The 21,052-nt window shown below is 43.8% G+C and overlaps 1 protein-coding gene across 2 annotated transcripts in view; it reads right to left on the reverse strand.

Moving 5' to 3' along the window:
- mios (missing oocyte, meiosis regulator, homolog (Drosophila)) overlaps positions 1 to 20,377 on the reverse strand; it is a 46,295-nt gene extending 25,918 nt beyond the window's left edge. The window contains exons 1-4 of one of the 2 annotated variants that reach the window (XM_078422131.1): positions 20,251 to 20,377; positions 10,944 to 12,347; positions 7,617 to 7,715; positions 6,829 to 7,089 (exon numbers count right to left, since the gene is read on the reverse strand). In XM_078422131.1, the coding sequence (XP_078278257.1) occupies positions 6,829 to 7,089; positions 7,617 to 7,715; positions 10,944 to 12,237 (1,654 nt within the window). In that variant the 5' untranslated portion in view covers positions 12,238 to 12,347; positions 20,251 to 20,377. The remainder of the gene's footprint in view (positions 1 to 6,828; positions 7,090 to 7,616; positions 7,716 to 10,943; positions 12,348 to 20,250) is intronic. The other variant, XM_078422141.1, reaches the window with a different exon arrangement.
- Positions 20,378 to 21,052: the final 675 nt, after the last annotated feature.

A 21,052-nucleotide genomic window follows, 5' to 3' on the forward strand; every position in this document is an offset into this window, starting at 1 on the left:
TCAGCCAAACCTTAGGCTTACCAAAGACAACGGTTTGGAACATCATTAAGAAGAAAGAGAGCACTGGTGAGATTACTAATCGCAAAGGGACTGGCAGGCCAAGGAAGACCCCCACAGCTGATGACAGAATTCTCTCTACAATAAAGAAAAATCCCCAAATACCTGTCCAACAGATCAGAAACACTCTTCAGGAGCCAGGTATGGATTTGTCAAAGACCATCGTCCACAGAAGACGTCATGAACAGAAATACAGAGGCTACACTGCAAAATGCAAACCACTGGTCAGCCACGAAAATAGAATGACCGGGTTACAGTTTGCCAAGAAGTACTTAAAAGAGCGACCACAGTTCCAGAAAAAGGTCTTGTGGACAGATGAGATGAAGATTAACTTGTATCAGAGTGATGGCAAAAGCAAAGTATGGAGGAGAGAAGGAACTGCCCAAGATCCAAAGCATACCACCTCATCTGTGAAACACAGTGGTGGGGGTGTTATGGCCTGGGCATGTATGAATGCTCACTTAACTTCATTGATGATACAACTGCTGATGGTAGTAACATAATGAAATCTGAAGTGCATAGACACATCCTATCTGCTCAAGTTCAAATAAATGCCTCAAAACTCATTGGCCGGCGGTTCATTCTACAGCAAGACAATGATCCCAAACATACTGCTAAAGCAACAAAGGAGTTTTTAAAAGCAAAAAAAGATCAATTCTTGAGTGGCCAAGTCAATCACCCGGTTTGAACCCAATTGAGCATGCCTTTTATATGCTGAAGAGAAAACTGAAGGGGACTAGCTCCCAAAACAAGCATAAGCTAAAGATGGCTGCAATACAGGCCTGGCAGAGCATCACCAGCGAAGACACCCAGCAACTGGTGATGTCCATGAATCGCAGACTTCAAGCAGTCATTGCGTGTAAAGGATATGCAACAAAATACTAAACATCACTACTTTCATTTACATGACATTGCTGTGTCCCAAACATTATAGTGCCCTGAAATGGGGGGATTATGTATAAACACTGCTGTAATTTCTACATGGTGAAACCAAAATGTATACAAATGGCCCTTATTAAAATCTGACAATGTGCACTTTAACCACATGTGATTTTTTTTTCTATTACAAATCTCAAGTTGTGGAGTACAGTTCCAAACACTTTGGAGGGCACTGTAAGCTTGTACAGTATCCATTTGTTCAAATAAGATTACTTTATTATGAGCCAAGGACTGGCAAGCACAAATTGTGTGTGAGAATATCATCCAGCTGATAGAATCCCAAATGGGGATTTTAAGATTAAACTGCAGTCCAGATCACAAAGATTGAACCAAATGTTTTTTTCTTTTAATAAAGATTGTTGAAGGTTCACCATCCTCCATGATATACAATGTCCTTCTCTTGGGACTGCCTAGGTTTTGCTGTTAATTTGATTTGTACAAAGTGCACCGTCAGATTCCCCTCATTCTGCATAAATTTGGCCTGGTCCGCACTGGCAGATCTCTTTGGATTGGCTTTACGTAAATGCATGATTAATTTATAATCATAGAGTGATAGTGTGGAAACAGGCCCTTCTGCCTAACATGCCCACACCGGCCAACATGTCCCAGCTACACTAGTCCCACCTACCTGCGTTTGGTCCATATCCCTCCAAACCTGTTCTATCCATGTACCTGTCTAACAGTTTCTTAAACGTTGGGATAGTCCCAGCCTCAACTACCTCCTCTGGCAGTTTGTCCCATACATCCACCACCCTTTGTGTGAAAAAGTTACCCCTCAGATTCCTATTAAATATTTTACCTTCACCTTAAACCTATGTCCTCTGGTCCTCAATTCACCCACTCTGGGCAAGGCTGTACATCTACTGGATCTATTCCTCTCATGATTTGATACACCTCTATAAGATCACCCCCTCGTTCTCCTGTGCTCCAAGGAATAGAGTCCCAGCCTACTCAACCTCTCCCCAAAGCTCACATCCTCGTAAATCTTCTCTGTACCCTTTGCAGCTTGACAACATCTTTCCTATAACATTGAAATGGTTTTAGAACTGAAAGGGTTTAGGGTGTATGTGCAGAGGAATGATTCATGCAAGAAATATGTGGAAACAAGTTAAAAGGCTGTGATTAGCTGAAAGTGCGATGTTGTGCATGACAAAAGACACAGATTTAAAAAGATGTGACTGAAAAATAAGACACCCCATTGCTAAGTAGAACCATACAGAACGACAAGTCTTGATCCAGACAAGATAAGAACTTGTGCCATAAAAGATAAGAACTGGTAGAGGAATGTGCTGAGGAATGTACAGACTGTGTGATTAACTACCCGTGAATACCCGGGTATAAATGTACTGCCTGTGCACATTTCAAGTGAGTGGGACCACGAGGGACAGCGAGTATGCAGCCATACTCTGGGTTGCTCTCCCTCCCCCGCATGAATAGAAAGGTATTGTTTCATTCTTAAGGTGACTGATGTGGTTTGTTGTCTGAAAGCACGGAGGGAACTTTAACAACATGATGCCCAGAACTGAACACAATACTTTAAATGCAGCTCACCAACGTTTTATACAACTGCAACATGACCTCCCAACTTCTATGCCCAATACTGACTGATGAAGGCCAATGTGCCAAAAGCCTTTTTGACGTACTTGCGACTCGATCGTCAAGGAACAATGCACCTGCACTCCTAGATCCCTCTGCTCTACAACAATCCCCAGAGCCCTACCATTCACTATGTAGGTCCTGCCCATGTTAGACTTCCCAACATGCAACACCTCACATTTCTCTGTATTCAGTTTCATTGACTATTCCCCAGCCCACCTGGCCAATCGATCAAGATCCTGCTGTAATTTTTCACAACCATCTTCACCATCTGCAAAACCACCCACTTTTGTATCATCAGCAAACTTGCTTATAGACAATAGACAATAGGTGCAGGAGTAGGCCATTCAGCCCTTCGAGCCAGCCCCGCCATTCAATGCGATCATGGCTGATCACTCTCAATCAGTACCCCGTTCCTGCCTTCTCCCCATACCCCCTCACTCCGCTATCCTTAAGGGCTCTATCCAGCTCTCTCTTGAAAGCATCCAACGAACTGGCCTCCACTGCCTTCTGAGGCAGAGAATTCCACACCTTCACCACTCTCTGACTGAAAAAGTTCTTCCTCATCTCCGTTCTAAATGGCCTACCCCTTATTCTTAAACTGTGGCCCCTTGTTCTGGACTCCCCCAACATTGGGAACATGTTTCCTGCCTCTAATGTGTCCAATCCCCTAATTATCTTATATGTTTCAATAAGATCCCCCCTCATCCTTCTAAATTCCAGTGTATACAAGCCTAATTGCTCCAGTCTTTCAACATACGACAGTCCCGCCATTCCGGGAATTAACCTAGTGAACCTACGCTGCACGCCCTCAATAGCAAGAATATCCTTCCTCAAATTTGGAGACCAAAACTGCACACAGTACTCCAGGTGCGGTCTCACCAGGGCCCGGTACAACTGTAGAAGGACCTCTTTGCTCCTATACTCAACTCCTCTTGTTACGAAGGCCAATATTCCATTGGCTTTCTTCACTGCCTGCTGTACCTGCATGCTTCCTTTCAGTGACTGATGCACTAGGACACCCAGATCTCGTTGAACATCCCCTCTTCCTAAACTTGACACCATTATGTATGTTCTCATCCAAATAATTGATGTAGATGACAAACAGTAACAAGCCCAGCACCGAACCCTGAGGCACACCACTCATCACAGGCCTCCAGTCCACCATCACCCTCTGCTTCCTTCCAAGGTCCGAATGGCCTCCTCCTGCACCTATTTTCTATAGAAAACCATGCTGACTATCCCTAATAAACCCTTGCCAATCCTATCCCTCGGTATACACTCTAGCAACTTTCCAACTACAGATGCTAAGCTCACTGGCCTATAGTTCCCAGTATTTTCCCCGCAGCCCTTCTTGAATAGAGGCACAACATTTGCCACCCTGCAGTCTTCCGGCATCTCTCCTATATTTAAAGATGACTCGTAAATTTCAACCAGGGCTCCTGCAATTTCCTCTCTAGTTTCCCACAATGTCCTAGGATATATCTGATTAGGCCCTGGAGATTTGTCTACTTTCAACTTGTCTCAAGATACAAATTTTTGTTTTAAAAATGGCATATTTTCAGATTAATGGGAATTAATATTTTCATCTTAGAGTATTTTTTAGTGAAATTGTGTATTAGTCTTAGTTTAGTCAGAAGATCATAGGATTTAAATCCCATTTGTAAAAAAATCTATCCCAAATCTACCCTGACTCTTCAGTTCAACAATGCAAGAAAATCTAATAATCACTTTATTTGAATGTAAATAATTTAATGTGTGGAGCATATTACTGATACATATTATCACTTTCTGTATTAGGCACTACCTAACTGGGTTAAATATGGGTTGATCACTGCAATATTGCGCGAAACAAAGTTTTAGTTAAAGGTTTACACATAAGCACAACTCATTTTTTTGACCCCACATGAAGCAGTCCAATTAAGCCACATAATGGAACAAAATATGTTGTTTATAATGTGCATTCAAAATACTAACTAATGTACTGAAGGTAATCTGGTGCCATTCTATCAATACACCCCAAAATCCATTTATCTTCAAAATAGTCCAACATCTACAAGCAAACTGAATTTGAATGAATGAAAAGGACATACATTTCTAAACCTTTTACAAGTCTGCATTAGTCCAGCAGTTTCATATCACATTAAATACTTTATCTAGGTAGCCATCAGTGTCTCTTGGCAACTTACAAAAATCAATTTAATTTGTAGATTTTCTTCGGAGTGAAAAATGGCAAAAACCCAAAACATTCCCATTATTTTGAATTGGGTCTAGATTTATGGGTAAATCTGTTTTCCCAGTACAATATTTAGAAACCATTATACGCTCAATTTAGATTCCATGGAACATGAACATAAAATTACTGAATACATATTACTTGATGAATTACAATGAAAAAACTAACTGAAAATACAGTGCCCTCCATAATGGCTGGGACAAAGACCCATCATTTATTTATTTGCCTCTGTACTCCACAATTTGAGATTTGTAATAGAAAAAAAAATCACATGTGGTTAAAGTGCACAATGTCAGATTTTAATAAAGGCCATTTTTATACATTTTGGTTTCACAGTGTAGAAATTACAGCAGTGTTTGTACATAGTCCCCCTATTTCAGGGCATCATAATGTTTGGGACACAGCAATGTCATGTAAATGAAAGTAGTCATGTTTAATATTTTGTTGCATATCCTTTGCATGCAATGACGGCTTGAAGTCTGTGATTCATGGGCATCATCAATTGCTGGGTCTTCTCTGGTAATGCTCTGCCAGGCCTGTATTGCAGCCATCTTTAGCTTATGCTTGTTTTGGGGGCTAGTCTCCTTCAGTTTTCTCTTCAGCATATAAAAGGCATGCTCAATTGGGTTCAGATCAGGTGATGGACTTGGCCACTCAAGAATTGATCATTTTTTAGCTTTGAGAAACTCCTTTGTCGTTCTAGAAGTATGTTTGGATCATTATTTTGCTGTAGAGTGAACCGCCAATGAGGCATTTGTTTGAACTTGAGCAGAAAGGATGTGTCCACGCACTTCAGAATTCATTATGCTACTACCATCAGCTGTTGTATCATCAATGAAGATAAGTGAGACAGTACCTTCAGCAGCCATACATGCCCAGGCCATAACACCCCCACCACTGTGTTTCACAGATGAGGTGGTATGCTTTGGATCTTGGGCAGTTCCTTCTTTCCTCCATACTTTGCTCTTGTCATCACACTGATATAAGTTCATCTTCGTCTCATCTGTCCACAAGACCTTTTTCCAGAACTGTAGTTGCTCTTTTAAGTACTTCTTGGCAAACTGTAACCTGGCCATCCTATTTTTGCAGCGAACCAGTGGTTTGCATCTTGCAGTGTAACCTCTATATTTCTGTTCATGGAGTCTTCTGCCGACAGTGGTCATTGACAAATCTACATCCGACTCCTGAAGAGTGTTTCTGATCTGTCGGACAGGTGTTTGGGGATTTTTCTTTATTGTAGAGAGAATTCTTCTGTCATCAGCTGTGGAGGTCTCCTTGGCCCGCCAGTCCCTTTGCAATAAGTAAGCTCTTTCTACTAAATGATGTTCCAAACAGTTGATTTTGGTAAGCCTAAGGTTTGGCTGATGTCTCTAACAGTTTTATTCATGTTTTTCAGTCTCATAATGGTTTCTTTGACTTTCATTGGCACAACTTTGGTCCTCGTTGATATACAGCAATAAGTTTGCTGAAAGATTGGAGGAAATACTAGGTACTGAGTGCTCTCTTTTACCTGCATTAAGGAAGCATTTAAACACACCTGAGCAATTACAAACACCTGTGAAGCCATGTGTCCGAAACATTATGGTGCCCTGAAATGGGGGGAATATGTATAAACACAGCTGCAATTTCTACATGGTGAAACCAAAATGTATAAAAATACCCTTTATTCAAATCTGACAAAGTGCACTTTAACCAGATGTGATTTTTTAAATTACAAATCTCAAATTGTGGAGGACAGAGGCAAATAAATAAATGATGGGTCTTTGTCCCAAACATTATGGAGGGCACTATAGTAAGCCGAAAGTCTACGAAGTTTTGTAATTTAAAGCTCTTCATACACAAAAGGAGTGTTTACTCTGCATTTTTCTCATTTGTTTACTTGAAACAAATAAATAATCATTCTCATTTTCCTCTCACTGAATGAGAGGAAAGCATAACATATCTAATAGCAACATTTTAGTGATTAAAGTACTTCAAACAATATTTTTTAAATAGTATACCTTTCCCTAAAGCAGCTCCCTTATTAAGAATCTCTATTGCTCTTCGGATGTCAAGGTTAAAAAGTGCAACCGCAGCAGCTCGTTCCCATTCTTCTCCTTGTTCCAATGAGTTCAGGAAAGGATCTACATCAATATCCGGACCCTTCTGAATCCAGCCACAAAGTTGCAGAGCCAAACATCGTTCCTCACTCTGGTATCTGATAACACCTGTCTGCCGATCGGATCCAAGCCAGCTGTGTTTATAACTCTCTGTTTTTCTCTCTGGTAATGGAGTAATTGCAAATGAATAAAATAAGGGTGCTTCACAATGCTTTAAATGCCCCATACAAAATAAATATATTCATGCTTTTGTGAAAGAATCTGACTATTGCAATGTCCTTTTCTGGCAAAACATGTTTTACATGCAAATAGATATTGTTTTAAATAGTCTCTGGAATGACTGACTGCTTAAATACTTTGCAGAAACAAGGAACAGCAGTTACTGGCCTACAAAAATATACAAAGTGTTGGAGTAACTCAGCAGGTTAGGTAGCATTTCTAGAGAACAAAGATAGGTGACATTTCTGGTTAGGTCACTTCTCCAGACTAATTGTGCTTAAATACCTCATACAACATAAATGTACAATTCTTTATCGTTCATTGGGTTTCCGGCTGTATATATATGATATGATGATATGATATGATTGTTATCAAGTCAGATCCCAAAGAACATGGAAAATAACTTGGAACATGAAACTACAACCATTTACATAGAATGAAAAGTTGTAAATGGATTCATTCATACTCACCTGCACTTGATTTTAAAATAGTTTTAATGCCAGAGTACACAAGAGGCACTTTGTTCACAGATGATTTCTGTTCTGCATCTTCAGCATATTGTTTCATGAGTAATCACAAGTTTAGGAAAGCAACATGAAGGAAAAAAAATGGCTGCATTTTTTTTGCATATTTCAACAGTAAAAATGTAAATAAAACTCTATGCCCTTCAGCAATTATGAGTAACATTTTCCACAATTTGAGCATTCCCTTATCCAAACCTATGATCAACACTTCTGCCATCAAACAGCTGCAGTTCTCGTTAATCAGTACCTGATGGTTGACACGTCAGCTTCAATGCAGCTTCTTCATAGCCACTGTATACTTCATTATGTTCAATCTCTTTTAGAGTGAAAATTGGGTTCTAAATTATTACAATTCAAAAGTACTTCACTAGGTATAAAGCACTTTAACATGCCCCAAGGTTGTAGAAGGCAGTACAAGCTGAATTTAGTTATCTTTCCTTTTGAACTTAATAACTACAAAAATGTTGTAATATAAAATAATAATTTACATGATCATAATCAAAGTCCAAGATTAATTAAACGTTGAAATATTTTTACAATAACTAGATGCAGATATACATGCTGTTGGGAACTGTTTCAACACGTGAAAATTATTCTCTATTAATTAACAGTGAAAGTTAATACTGCGATGGAGATTTTTTTTCTCAGGGATCCACCAGAAACCACAATTTCACTTTTCCTGATGGTGTAAAAATTATGCTATTATAATTTTTTTTTAACTATTTTCAGATTTAAAAAAAATCTTTTTAGCAATGCATATTACAATTTCTATGTTTCATTTTAAAAGTATAAACTAGACCAAGTGGACCCATTGGGCCCAAATCTCTCCTGCAATGGTGCAGCACCCTCTCCTCCCCCTTCCCCTTCCCCCCAACCCCCCTTATCCTCCCTTCCCCCTCCTCCTCTCTAGGAGATAGATTTAAACTTTAAAATGTGAATAACTTAAAAATATAACACCGATTTCAATGAAACTTCTTCCATTAGTACCAAAGGGATGACAGTGAGTCTAAAATTGTCGCGCTATCATGTACCGTTTTGGTTGTAGTTCAGGAACAAACAAACAAACGAGAGTTTTAGTATATAGATATAACAAGTAGTGCAGACTGAAATGCAAACAAGATGTTTATTGTATGACAATGCATTCAAAGAACCATGTCTTATCATATGTGAGTTATTCTGCCTATAAGCAGCCGTTAGTGTCCTGGAATAACTGATCCTAGTGGTGTAAAAAAGGAAGGTAGGCACTAGTGGAGCAGACTGTTGGGAGCAAGTGTGTTGAGCTCCAAGTGCAATGCCTGAGGGCAAGTAATGAGGCTTTGTCTTGTGAAGCTTCAGCCAGGAGGCAGAGCAGAGGGTGACAGCAAGATAAGGCAAGGTCCGTTTTGTTTTGTGCAACTCTTACTTTGTCTCAGACCAGTCGTAATGGCAGCTGGGGAACTGGTATACTCCTCTTGCAGTATGTGAAAAATCAGAGAGATTGTCAGTGTCCCTTAGGACTAAACCTGTGGGAAGTGCATTCATTGCAGATCCTATTTGACCATATGAGGGAACTGGGGTTGCAGCTGAACAACCTCAGTATCGTAAGGGAGAACAAGAGCATCATTGATAGGAGTTAAAGGAGTTAGGTGGTGGTCACATGCGAGGAGCCAGCGCTGCCATCGCAGCTGCGGCTTGCCTGCAATCCGTTTGTCTTTTGTGTTTTTTGTTGTTTTTGTCTGAATTGTAGTTTTAATATGGTGTAGTGTTTGTATGTTTATGTTTGGGGGGGGGGGGGGGGGGAGGGAACGGGAACTGTAAAATTCTCTCTCCCGAACGGAGACGCGACCTTTGTTTCTGTGTCGTGTCTCCGTTCCCGCTGCGGCCTACCACCGGCCCTGCACCTGGGACCACCTGGGGCTCTGGTTCGCAGAGCCCGCGGCCCTGACTCACCAACTGCAACGCTGGCTGCCTGCGGATGCTGCGGGAGCGGCTGCGACTCGTCTCCGGAGGCTCCGGCACGGGCCGCGTGGACGTCGGAAGCCCGCAGGCCCCTGGGTGGGGGCCGACATCGGGAGCACCGCCAGCGGCAGAGGCAGCGTGTTCGCCCGCCCCGAATCGCGGGGCTTGGGTCGGCCCGCCGCGGACCTTTCACCGTCCGGTGCGGCCTGGAATAGGCCACGGACCTTTCACCGCCCAGCGGGGGCTTCAATGTCGGGAGCCCCGACCGCCCCGACGTGGCAACTCCAACAGCCTGACCGCGGGACAAGACGGCAGGGAAGAGAAAAGACATTCTGGCCTTCCATCACAGTGAGGAGGGACTGGAGGAGACTCACTGTGATGGATGTTTCTTTTTGTTTGGTGTTAGTTTGTGATTGTATGTGTTATTGCATTTTTATTGATTATTCTTATTGGTCTTATTGTTCAACTGCGGGTAATGTTTCATTTCACTACACATTTATGTGTATGTGACAAATAAACGACTATTGATATTGAAATGTAGATGGGTGACTACAAGGAAAGGGAGTAGGCAGAGAGTGCAGGAAGCCCCATCCCATTTCCCTCAAAAAACAGTACTGTTGGATACTATTGGTGGGGGTGGGAGAGAGAATGACCAGAGGAGAGCAGCAGCAGCAACCATGTCAGGCACAGCAGGGTAGTCAGTTATAGTGATAGGAGGCAGACAAACATTCTGTGGCACCAAATGGGACTCCTGGATTGTTGCTGCCCTGGTACCAGAGCCCAGGATGAATCAAAGTGGCTGCTGAACATTTTCAGGGAAGAGGGTGATCAGCCAGAAGTAGATGTGCAAGTTGGCACAAATGACATGGGTAGGATAGGGGATAAGGTCCTATAGAGTAAATAATGCTAAGCAAAACATTAAAAAGGACCTCAAAGGGTAACAATCTCCAGATTACTCCAAATGCAGGTGAGGGTAGGAATAGGAAGATAGGACAGGTTAATATGTTAGTCTGAGCCGTTGGTGCAGGGTGCAAGGATTCAGATTTTTAGGCCTCTTCTGGCACAGAAGTGACCTATACAAGATGGAGCTGGTTGCACCTGAACTAGAGGGAAAACAATATCATGGTAGGCATGCTTTCTAGCTCGGCTCAGGACAGCTTAAACCAGATTGGCAGGGGGATGGGATACAATGCAGTAATGAGGCAGATGGGAGGCGGCAAGTCAGTACTGCAGATTTGTCCTTAAATATTACTGCAAGATTTATAACAATAATTTATATTTTAATCTTTGATTAAACCATTCTTGTTCTAATAAGAATCTTGATCAAAAGGATATAATGCAGAGTGTACCATAATGATTTTAGCTGAGGGTCATCATCTCCGGCCAACAAATGGTTTCTCCACACTTGTTCCGTATCAAGACCATATCTTGACAGTGCACGCTGTCTCATTTTTGTGGCAACATCCTTCTCCCCAGAACTACTTTCTCCCTCTTCACTGCAGTTATACAAGTGTCTGCCACATGCCCACATCAAAGTAGTAGTTGGATTCCACGCTAACGATATTCGCTCAAAGACCGTAAAATCTGACATCAGCCTGTTAGACGTCACAACGACCATGCGGTTCTGATTTGTTGGATGCCAAGCAAAAGAGGCAATGCAGTTTTCACAGGGCTGAACACTCCTTTCTATTATGGTAGGCTCAGTTTCATCCCCAATGGGTGCTGGTGTATGTTGCATGTCATACAGACGAATTACATTAGTATCTCTAGTCAATGTGGCCAGTAAACCAGTTCTGGTTGGACACCAAGCTACTTTTGTTAGTGGTTTGGGCTGTTCAGTCAGTGTCAGCACTGGCTTTTCAAACTTCCGCAGGTCCCAGATTGCCACCTGTCCTTCAAAGAAAGATGCCACACGGTCATGGAAGTGAGGGTCAACTGTTACACCCTGAACAGCTTTTGTATTGACAAACATCTTTTGGCTGGTGTTTCTCAAATCAAAGATTGCAAGATTGCGGTGCATACCTGCCAAAAGCAGCTTTTGATCCCTTGGGAGCCAGCAAAGGGAAAGACTTGCATCATTCTGGCCAAGTTCATACAATGGCTTTGTCACAAGTCCAGCATCTGTATCACCAGCAGAAAGTCGAACTTTCTCTGCTGGTACGGCAATTTCTGGTGTGTATTTGCTGCTGATATCCCAGATGAGTACAGAGAAATCTGCTCTGTGTTTATCCAGACCAGCGGCAAGCCAGTTGCTGTCCACAGGATTCCAAGCTAGCGTATTACACTGACGTGCATGCTTCGGAACAAATTCTTTTCCTATCAAATCTCTGAATTTAGAATTGCGATCTTGACCAAGGCTAGTTAGGACAACTCGCCCATTGGCTTGTCCAACAGCAAGTAGACATTCAGGATCATATTTAGGATACCAAGCCACACATTTCATATAAGGCGTATCAGAGTTAATTGCCAGCAACGTGGCTGTGGTGTCCTCTGAAAGCCTCAAAGAACCAGCCTTAACTTCAAAATTGCCAACTGATTCAGTTCGATAAAGACAAAGTTCAGAGTCACAAACAACAAATCTGTCCACATGATGTGGAGCCCACAGAATATCAGGTTTTGAACCACTCATTTTTTTCCCCGCTAGATTTCAAGACAATTCATTCCAAACACTTTAGCCCTTCAGTTATTAGTTTGCTTGAAGAGACACAAAGACATATTCTTCATTGCATCGTTGCAAAACTGCAAGAAAAAAAATAATAGTTTACTAAACGGTAAAAAAAAATTTGAGCCACAACCAGCTCAATTTATAATATCATGTTCATTTATAACAAAAATGGAAATAATCAATATTTTAGTTACCTTTTCCATTCAGTTTTTTAACTTTGGTGCTAAGAAAATTGGTACAGTTACACTGGATTGAGCCCCACTGTCTGGAAGAGCTGCAGACCCTGAGCTTACATAGGTGAGATGTGGAGAGTTACTTCACCGGCATTCGGGTACAACTACAATATCCAAACAACCTCGGGTCATGCATGTCATTGAATTTAACAGAAACATTTAAAAGTATTCAATAGACAATAGACAATAGACAATAGGTGCAGGAGTAGGCCATTCAGCCCTTCGAGCCAGCATCGCCATTCAATGCGATCATGGCTGATCACTCTCAATCAGTACCCCGTTCCTGCCTTCTCCCCATACCCCCTCACTCCGCTATCCTTAAGAGCTCTATCCAGCTCTCTCTTGAAAGCATCCAACGAACTGGCCTCCACTGCCTTCTGAGGCAGAGAATTCCACACCTTCACCACTCTCTGACTGAAAAAGTTCTTCCTCATCTCTGTTCTAAATGGCCTACCCCTTATTCTTAAACTGTGGCCCCTTGTTCTGGACTCCCCCAACATTGGGAACATGTTTCCTGCCTCTAATGTGTCCAATCCCCTAATTATCTTATATGTTTCAATAAGATCCCCCCTCATCCTTCTAAATTCCAGTGTATACAAGCCCAATCGCTCCAGCCTTTCAACATACGACAGTCCCGCCATTCCGGGAATTAACCTAGTGAACCTACGCTGCACGCCCTCCATAGCAAGAATATCCTTCCTCAAATTTGGAGACCAAAACTGCACACAGTACTCCAGGTGCGGTCTCACCAGGGCCCGGTACAACTGTAGAAGGACCTCTTTGCTCCTATACTCAACTCCTCTTGTTACGAAGGCCAACATTCCATTGGCTTTCTTCACTGCCTGCTGTACCTGCATGCTTCCTTTTATTGACTGATGCACTAGGACACCCAGATCTCGTTGAACTCCCCCTCCTCCTAACTTGACACCATTTAGATAATAATCTGCCTTTCTATTCTTACTTCCAAAGTGAATAACCTCACACTTATCTACATTAAACTGCATCTGCCATGTATCCGCCCACTCACACAACCTGTCCAAGTCACCCTGCAACCTCATAGCATCTTCCTCACAGGTCACGCTAGCACCCTGCTTTGTATCATCTGCAAATTTGCTAATGGTACTTTTAATCCCTTCATCCAAGTCATTAATGTATATTGTAAATAGCTGCAGTCCCAGCACCAAGACTTGCGGTACCCCACTAGTTACTGCCTGCCATTCTGAAAGGGACCCATTTATCCCCACTCTTTGCTTTCTGTCTGTCAACCAATTTTCTATCCATGTCAGTACCCTACCCCACTGGTCAAAATGCAACTTTCATTATTGTCCCCTCTATCTTTTAATGTCATAAATAAACTATAGCAGATTCCAATACATAGTTCAGGAGTACCAATACCCTTATTTTTTTTAAAGGCGCAAAGATGTTTTCTTAAAATGGTACAAAAGGATGTGGAATTTCAGTTATGCAGAGATTGAGAAGCCAAGGCAGCACTTTTCAGAACGTGGAAGGTTAAAAGGAAATTTAACAATGGTGCTCAACATGTTTTCAAACAGGAAGTAAAAACGGAGGTTCTACTATCAGAAACAATCAAGAATCAAGACAACACAGTGGTGTAGCAGTTAGCACTGCAGCCTCACAGCTCAAGAGACCCAGGCAATGCTGACCTTGGATGCTGTCTGTGAAATTTGCACATTATTCCTGTGTTGTTTTCCTGGGTGCTCCAATTTCCTCCCATATTCCAAAGACATACTTGTATGTTCTTGCAAGGCATCCGTAATGTAGGGAAGTGGCAAGAAAATCAGAGGTGGGGGAGGTGATGAAGATGCAAGCGATCTTAGAAGTAGTCTTAGTATAAATGAGTGCTTGCTGGCTAGCACAGACATGGTAGGCCAAATGTTTTGTTTCTGTGGTGTTCGACTTTGATTTTAAGGCAGAGATCCAATACAAAACAGCAGAAGAACCCAAGGTGAATAGAGGAGAAAAATAAATCCTAAATTTGTACAAGGAAGGCATCATCTTGTGGACAGATTTCCAACTTAACGTATGCTAGTGTGTATTATGCTAACCCAGCAACCCATTGTCAGATTTTAACATGTTACAAGGTAAACAGATAAATCTAGCATCCGAAACAGAAAGGTGCTGCATGTTAAAGTCCAACTGAAATTCAAGACCTTTATTTTTTATTAAACACCAATTTTAAGGTGAATTATGTGAACACTTTAGAAGACATTTGGACAGGTGGACGGATAGGAAAGGTTTAAAAGGGATACGGGTCTAACGCAGGCAGGTGGGACTATTGTAGATGGGGCATCTTGGTCTGCATGGGTAAGTTGGGCTGAATAACCTTTCCATGCTGAATGACTACGACTATCCACGTTCTGTCTTGGAGGGGGTTGGGAAAGAGTAGAACTGCAGGAAACAGAGGAGACATGGATGACAGCTCCATCCATAACAGCAGAAGGGGGCAGGAGAGGAGGGGGAGGGACTAAAAAGGAAGATGGGGAAACTAGGAGTAAGGGATGGCATCTTTGCACGAGGCAGAGTGGGAGAAGGTGTGGCCACAGAAATGTGGGAGTCAGTCTGTCCACTATAATGGACACAAAGAACATGAAAGGGTAGAGAGTTGTCAGAGTGGGTTAAAGAAGTCAACAAGTTCTACATGGGTGCAGGAGGCAGCCCCAATGTAGTCATCAATGTAGCAGAGAAAGAGTTGAGGGGTACCATTGGATCAAAGAGTGTTCAACGTAATCAACGAAGATAGGCATTGCTGGGGCCCATGGCTACACCCCGGACTTGAAGAAAGCAAGAGAAATCAAAAGAGTGTTAAGGGCGAGGATAAATTCTGCAAGCAGATGGTATAAATTATGGGACTTGATTGGTCTCTGTTGAAGGAAGAAACGGAATGCCCTGGGGCTTTTCTGGTGCAGAATTGGAGTTTTAAAGGACTGGATGTCCACGGTAGGGATGAGGCAGCAGGGGCTAAGGAATTGGTAATTATTGAAGTGGTGAAGAACATGTGAGGTGTCCTGGATGTAGGTGGGAAGGGACTGGAAAGGGGAATAGAATAAAATTGAGGTATTAAAGACTCCCATAGTTCTGTATGCCTTCAGCCTTTCCCATTGCTACAGAGAACAAATATAAATAGGAAGAACATCTCATATTCCACTTGGATAGCTTACAACCCAAAGGCAATTAAATGTTCTACTTTCAGGTAAACCACACCTTGAGCTCTCCTCCAACACACACTCACCTGCCTTTCTTATCCTTTTATTCATCTCTCCCATCCCCTTCCCCCACCTGCCCATCATTCTGCCACAACTGGTTCCACCAATCACCTACCAGGTTCTGTCCCAACCATCCTCCCACCATCTCTTGTACAACTATACACTGATGAGCCAAAACATGATGATCACCTGCCTAATATGCTGTTGGTCCTCCGTGTGCCACCAAAACAGCGCTGACCCGCCGAGGCATGGACTCTACAAGACCCCTGAAGGTGTCCTGTGGTATCTGGCACCAAAACATTAGCAGCAGATCATTCAAGTCCTATAAGTTGCAAGGTGGAGCCGCCGTGGATCGGACTTGTCGATCCAACACATCGCACAGATGCTCAATCGGATTGAGATCTAGAGAATAGGGAGGCTAGGGCAACACCATGAACACGTCATCATGTTCCTCAAACCATTCCCGAACAACGTGTGCAGTGTGGCAGGGCGTATTATCCTGCTGAAAGAGACCACTGCCATCAGGGAATACCATTGCCATGAAGGGGTGTACCGGGTCTGCAACGATGTTTAGGTAGATGACACATGTCAAATTGACATCCACATGAATGGCCGGACTCAGCGTTTCCCAGCAGAACATTGCCCACTGCATCACACTCCCTCCACCGTGCCACAGTAGACCTTCTGTCAGTTCGGACCAGACGGAATAGCCTTCGTTGCCCTCGTGCATCGATGAGCCTTGGGCACCCAACACCCTGTCGCTGGTTTGTAGTTTGTCCCTCCTTGGACCACTGTCAGTGGGTATTCACCACTGCAGACTGGGAGCACCCCACAAGCCTTGCTGTTTCAGAGATGCTCTGACCCAGTCGTCTGGCCATAATAATTTGGCCCTTGTCAAAGTCGCTCAGGTCTTTACTCCTGCCCATTTCTCCTGCATCCAGCACATCAACTTCAAGAACTGACTGTTCACTTGCTGCCTAATATATCCCACCCCTTGACAGGTGCCATTGTAACATGATAATCAATGTTATTCACTTCACCTCTCAGTGGTCATAATGTTTTGGCTCATTGGTGTATACTGGCAATCTTTCCTGTTCAGTCCTGATCCAGGGTCTTGACCTGAAATATCGACTTGCACAATCATTCTTAACACCGCTATACTTTCAAGTATAATTTCTCAGCACCATTCTATACTCCCTACACACTCAGGTGATGGCCAAATTCGACTCCAACTCTATTTACAAGTTTACAGATATCACCATAGTGGTCCATATCTCAATCAATAATGAGACAATCCAGGAAGAAGATAGTGTTTAATAATGTGGTGTCAAGACAACAACCTCTCCCTCAATGTTAGGAAATAACTTGTTATTGACTTCAGGAAACAAGATATCGTACTTGGCCCAGTCAGTGGTGACGAAGTGGAGATTGCCGACACCTCTAGTTCCTCAGAAAATTAAGGAAGTTTGGCATATCTCTAATAATTGTTACCAATTTCTAAGATGCACCAGAGAAAGCATACTGTTGAATTGCACCACAACTTGGTTTGGCAACAACTGCAAAAAATTGTGGATGTAGCCAAGTCCATCAAATGATCAAGTCTAACCACACCGCTCCGCTCCCCTCCCCCAACTCAACTCCATCTACACTACATGCTGTTTCAGGATAGCAGCTAACATTATCAAGGACCATTTTACACTGCTGTCAGATCCTCTTCTCCCCTCTCCCACTGGGCAGAAAATACAAAAGTTTGAAAGCACATGCCATCAGATTCAGGAAGTTGTGCAAGCGGTATGAATATAGATCTCTCCAACTTCATGTAACCCTTGCTTTCCTTCTCTCCATACCTCCCCCATCCTAGTTCTCCAACCAATCTGACTGTGTTGTCTCCTGATAAATTTTTTAAATCTTTATGCCTCGCTGTCACGTTCCCCGAGATAACAATGATCTATTCTACAATTTCGTTGATCTCGTCCTCTGATCTCATGTTCATACCTTACTCTTCCATATCTCAATGTCTCCCTCTCCCATGACAGTCTGAAGAAGGGTCTCGAGCCGATACATCACCCATTCCTTCTATCCAGAGATGCTGCCTGTCCCACTGAGCTCCAGTATTTTGTGTCCATCTTCCGTGAACTGTGTGGGTTTTATCCGGGAGCCCCAGTTTCCTCCCACACTCCAGACGTGCAGGCTAATTGGTTTGATAAAATTGTAAATTGTCCCTCGTGTATAGGAAAGTGCTAGTGTAAGGGGATTGTTATGATTCCACTTGCTCAATAGAGCAGACAATGTGCATTCAGGACTATGCCTACACTAGAATTATTTCATATTCATCCAATAAGCCAAATACTACAGATGTTTGAAATATTCAATAGCTAAAGCAACAAATATGGAGAGAAACACTATAGCGAATGTCAAAACTTCCATCGAATTTAACTGTTATCACCAACAATGCTATATGAACTTCCAGTATTTCTACTTCAAATTTAACAATTTTCTCCATAGATGCTGCCTGACCCACTGAGTTCCTCCAGTAGTTTGTTTCTTGGTTAACATTCAGTCAACCCCACAGAACCAAAATACAAAATAGAAGCCGGAATAGACCATGTGTTGAGGGGCCTCGCTATACTGCTCTGCCATTCATCAACATCACATCCATCCTTGTCTTAGTCTCCACCACCAGTTTGCTGTGACCCTCAACCTATACCATAGAAAGTAGTTATCACGGCATCTCATAAGACTTGCAAAAAAAAAAAAAAATGGCCATAGATATTCAATGCTTTGTTTTGCGATCTCAAATGCATTCTCGCCATTTCATCAATCAAATTAAAATAACCTCGCTGCATACATTCCCTCCAGTGGGTAGCCGAGCTTCCAACACAAATGAAGTCGACACAAAATGCTGGAGTAACTCAGCGGGTCAGGCAGCATCAAAGACAGAATGGGTCCAGTCTACAGAAGTGACTCGACCCGAAACATCACCTATTCCTTTTCTCCAGACAGGCTGCCTGACCCGCTGAGTTACTCCAGCATTTTACGTCATCTGTGGCGTAAACCAGCATCTGCAGTTTACCTCCCTTCCTCTACTCTGTCCAAGGACTCCAACAGTCTTTTCAGGTGAGGCAGAGGTTTACTTGCACCTCTTCCAACCACATCTATGTATCCGCCGTTCCAGGTGTGGACTCCTGTATCGTCGAGACCAAGAGCAGGCTCAGCAATCGCTTCGCTGATCACCTCCGCTCAAATTCTCCACAGGAGATGCAACACCTGTCCCTATACTTTCCCCCTCGACTCCGTCCAAGGACCCCAACAGTCTTTTCAGGTGAAGCAGAGGTTCACTTGCACCTCCTCCAACCTCATCTATTGAATCACTTTCCAGGTATGGACTCCTGTATACTGTATATCGGTGAGACCAAGCGCAGGATCGGCGATCGTTTCACTGAACACCTCCGCTCAGTCCACCTAAACATACCTGATCTCCTGGTTGTTCAACAATTTAACTCCCCCTCCCATTCCCACACTAACCTTCCTCTCCTGGACCTCCTCCATTGTCAGAGTGAGGCCCAGCGCAAATTGGAGGAACAGCACCTCAAATTTCACTTGGGCAGCTTACACCCCAGCGCTATGAACATTGACCTCCAATATCAAGTAGCCCTTGCTTTTCCTCTTTCTCCATCCCCTTCCCAGTTCTCCGACTGGTCTTTATTTAAGAATAAAGGGGAGGCCATTTAAAACTGAGGTGAGAAAAGAGTTTCTCTGAGTGAAAGAGTTGTGAATTTGTGGAATTCTCTGCCACAGAAGGCAGCGGAGGCCAATTCATTGGACGAATTTAAAAGAGTCAGATAGAGCACTAGGGGCTAGTGGGATCAACGGATATGGGGAGAAGGCAGGCACGGGTTACTGATTGTGGACGATCAGCCATGATCACAATGAATGGCGGCGCTAGCTCGAAGGGCCGAATGGCCTCCTCTTGCACCTATTTTCTATGTTTACCGTCTCCGACTACAGTTTTCATCTGCAGTTCCTTCCTACAAATAGTGGCCACTGCTAAAGGGGGGGGGGGTGATGATTGAAACATGAATGACGCGTGTCAATGTGCAGGGAAGGAGCTGCAGATGCTGGTTTAAACGGAAGATAGACACAATACGCTGGAGTAACTCAGCGGGACAGGCAGCATCTCTGGAGAAAAGGAATGGGTGACGTTTCGGGTCGAGACCCATCTTCAGACCATCTCGACCCGAAACGCCACCCATTCTGTCTCCATTCTGTCCCCGCCGCACGTGACCGCCCCTCCCCCACGCCATGCAGGGCCGCAATCCAACTCCGTCCGCATCCACGTCGCAACTGTCTCAGCAGCCGTTCCCACTCACGCCGGACCGGGACCGGTTGCCTCCGCGGCCCAGCCCACATACACTTTACATTTATTTCTACGGGCCGCAAGCCGCATCGCCGCCGCCGGCGACGGCAGCAGCATCATCGGCAGTGGCCATTAACTAGACGTGAACATGCAGGTCAGATACCTGCCACATCCGACCATCGCTTGGTGTCCGACGCGAGTTACCGGCCAAACGGCAGCACTCGCCCGGCAGCTCGAGCGTCAATAACAGCTTCGTCCGGAAAACCCGTTGGCACCGCCGCGCATGCGCGCCTCTGGTCGTGTTTGTTCACGTGACGCGACGGTTGGAGCGCTCCACCCGCTTGGGGCGGAGCGGCTGGAGATGGGAGGAGCGGCTGGAGATGGGAGGAGCGGCTGGAGGGGGAGCCGGAGGAGGAGGAGGATCCGGAGCCGGAGCTCCTGCCCGCTGGAGGAGGAGCCGGAGCAGGTGCCCGCTGGAGGAGGATGAGCCGGGGGGCGGGGGACAGCAGAACGCTCCGTGTGGGCGCTCTATGTGTGCCCATGTCCACCATCAGGCCAATTGCAAGCATATTTAGACATCACATTTTATCGAATTGTTGATTCAGAATTAACCAACGTGACGGATCTCAAAAATGTGTGCTGTCCAAAATACACTGCGTGCCACAGTACTTGCTCACATTTGCTTCTGTATATGTTCGTGACATTATCCAGAGATGCCGAGTCACTCCAGCATTTTTTTTCAAAGTCACATCACACCGAAGCCTTGCGGGGCTCTGAAAACTGCTCATCAGTGCCCTGCACCTTTGGCAGAAAAACTTGCATTCCTACCTTATATATAATTACCTCGGATCCAACCCAGTATTTTTGAAACTTAACATGAATAGGACATGTTTGGAGGGATATGGACCAAGTTCAGGCAGTGGGACTAGTGTAGCTGGGACATGTTGGCCGGTGTGGGCAAATTG

This window comes from Rhinoraja longicauda, chromosome 2, assembly GCF_053455715.1.
Source record: "Rhinoraja longicauda isolate Sanriku21f chromosome 2, sRhiLon1.1, whole genome shotgun sequence".
Classification (NCBI taxonomy): domain Eukaryota; kingdom Metazoa; phylum Chordata; class Chondrichthyes; order Rajiformes; family Arhynchobatidae; genus Rhinoraja; species Rhinoraja longicauda.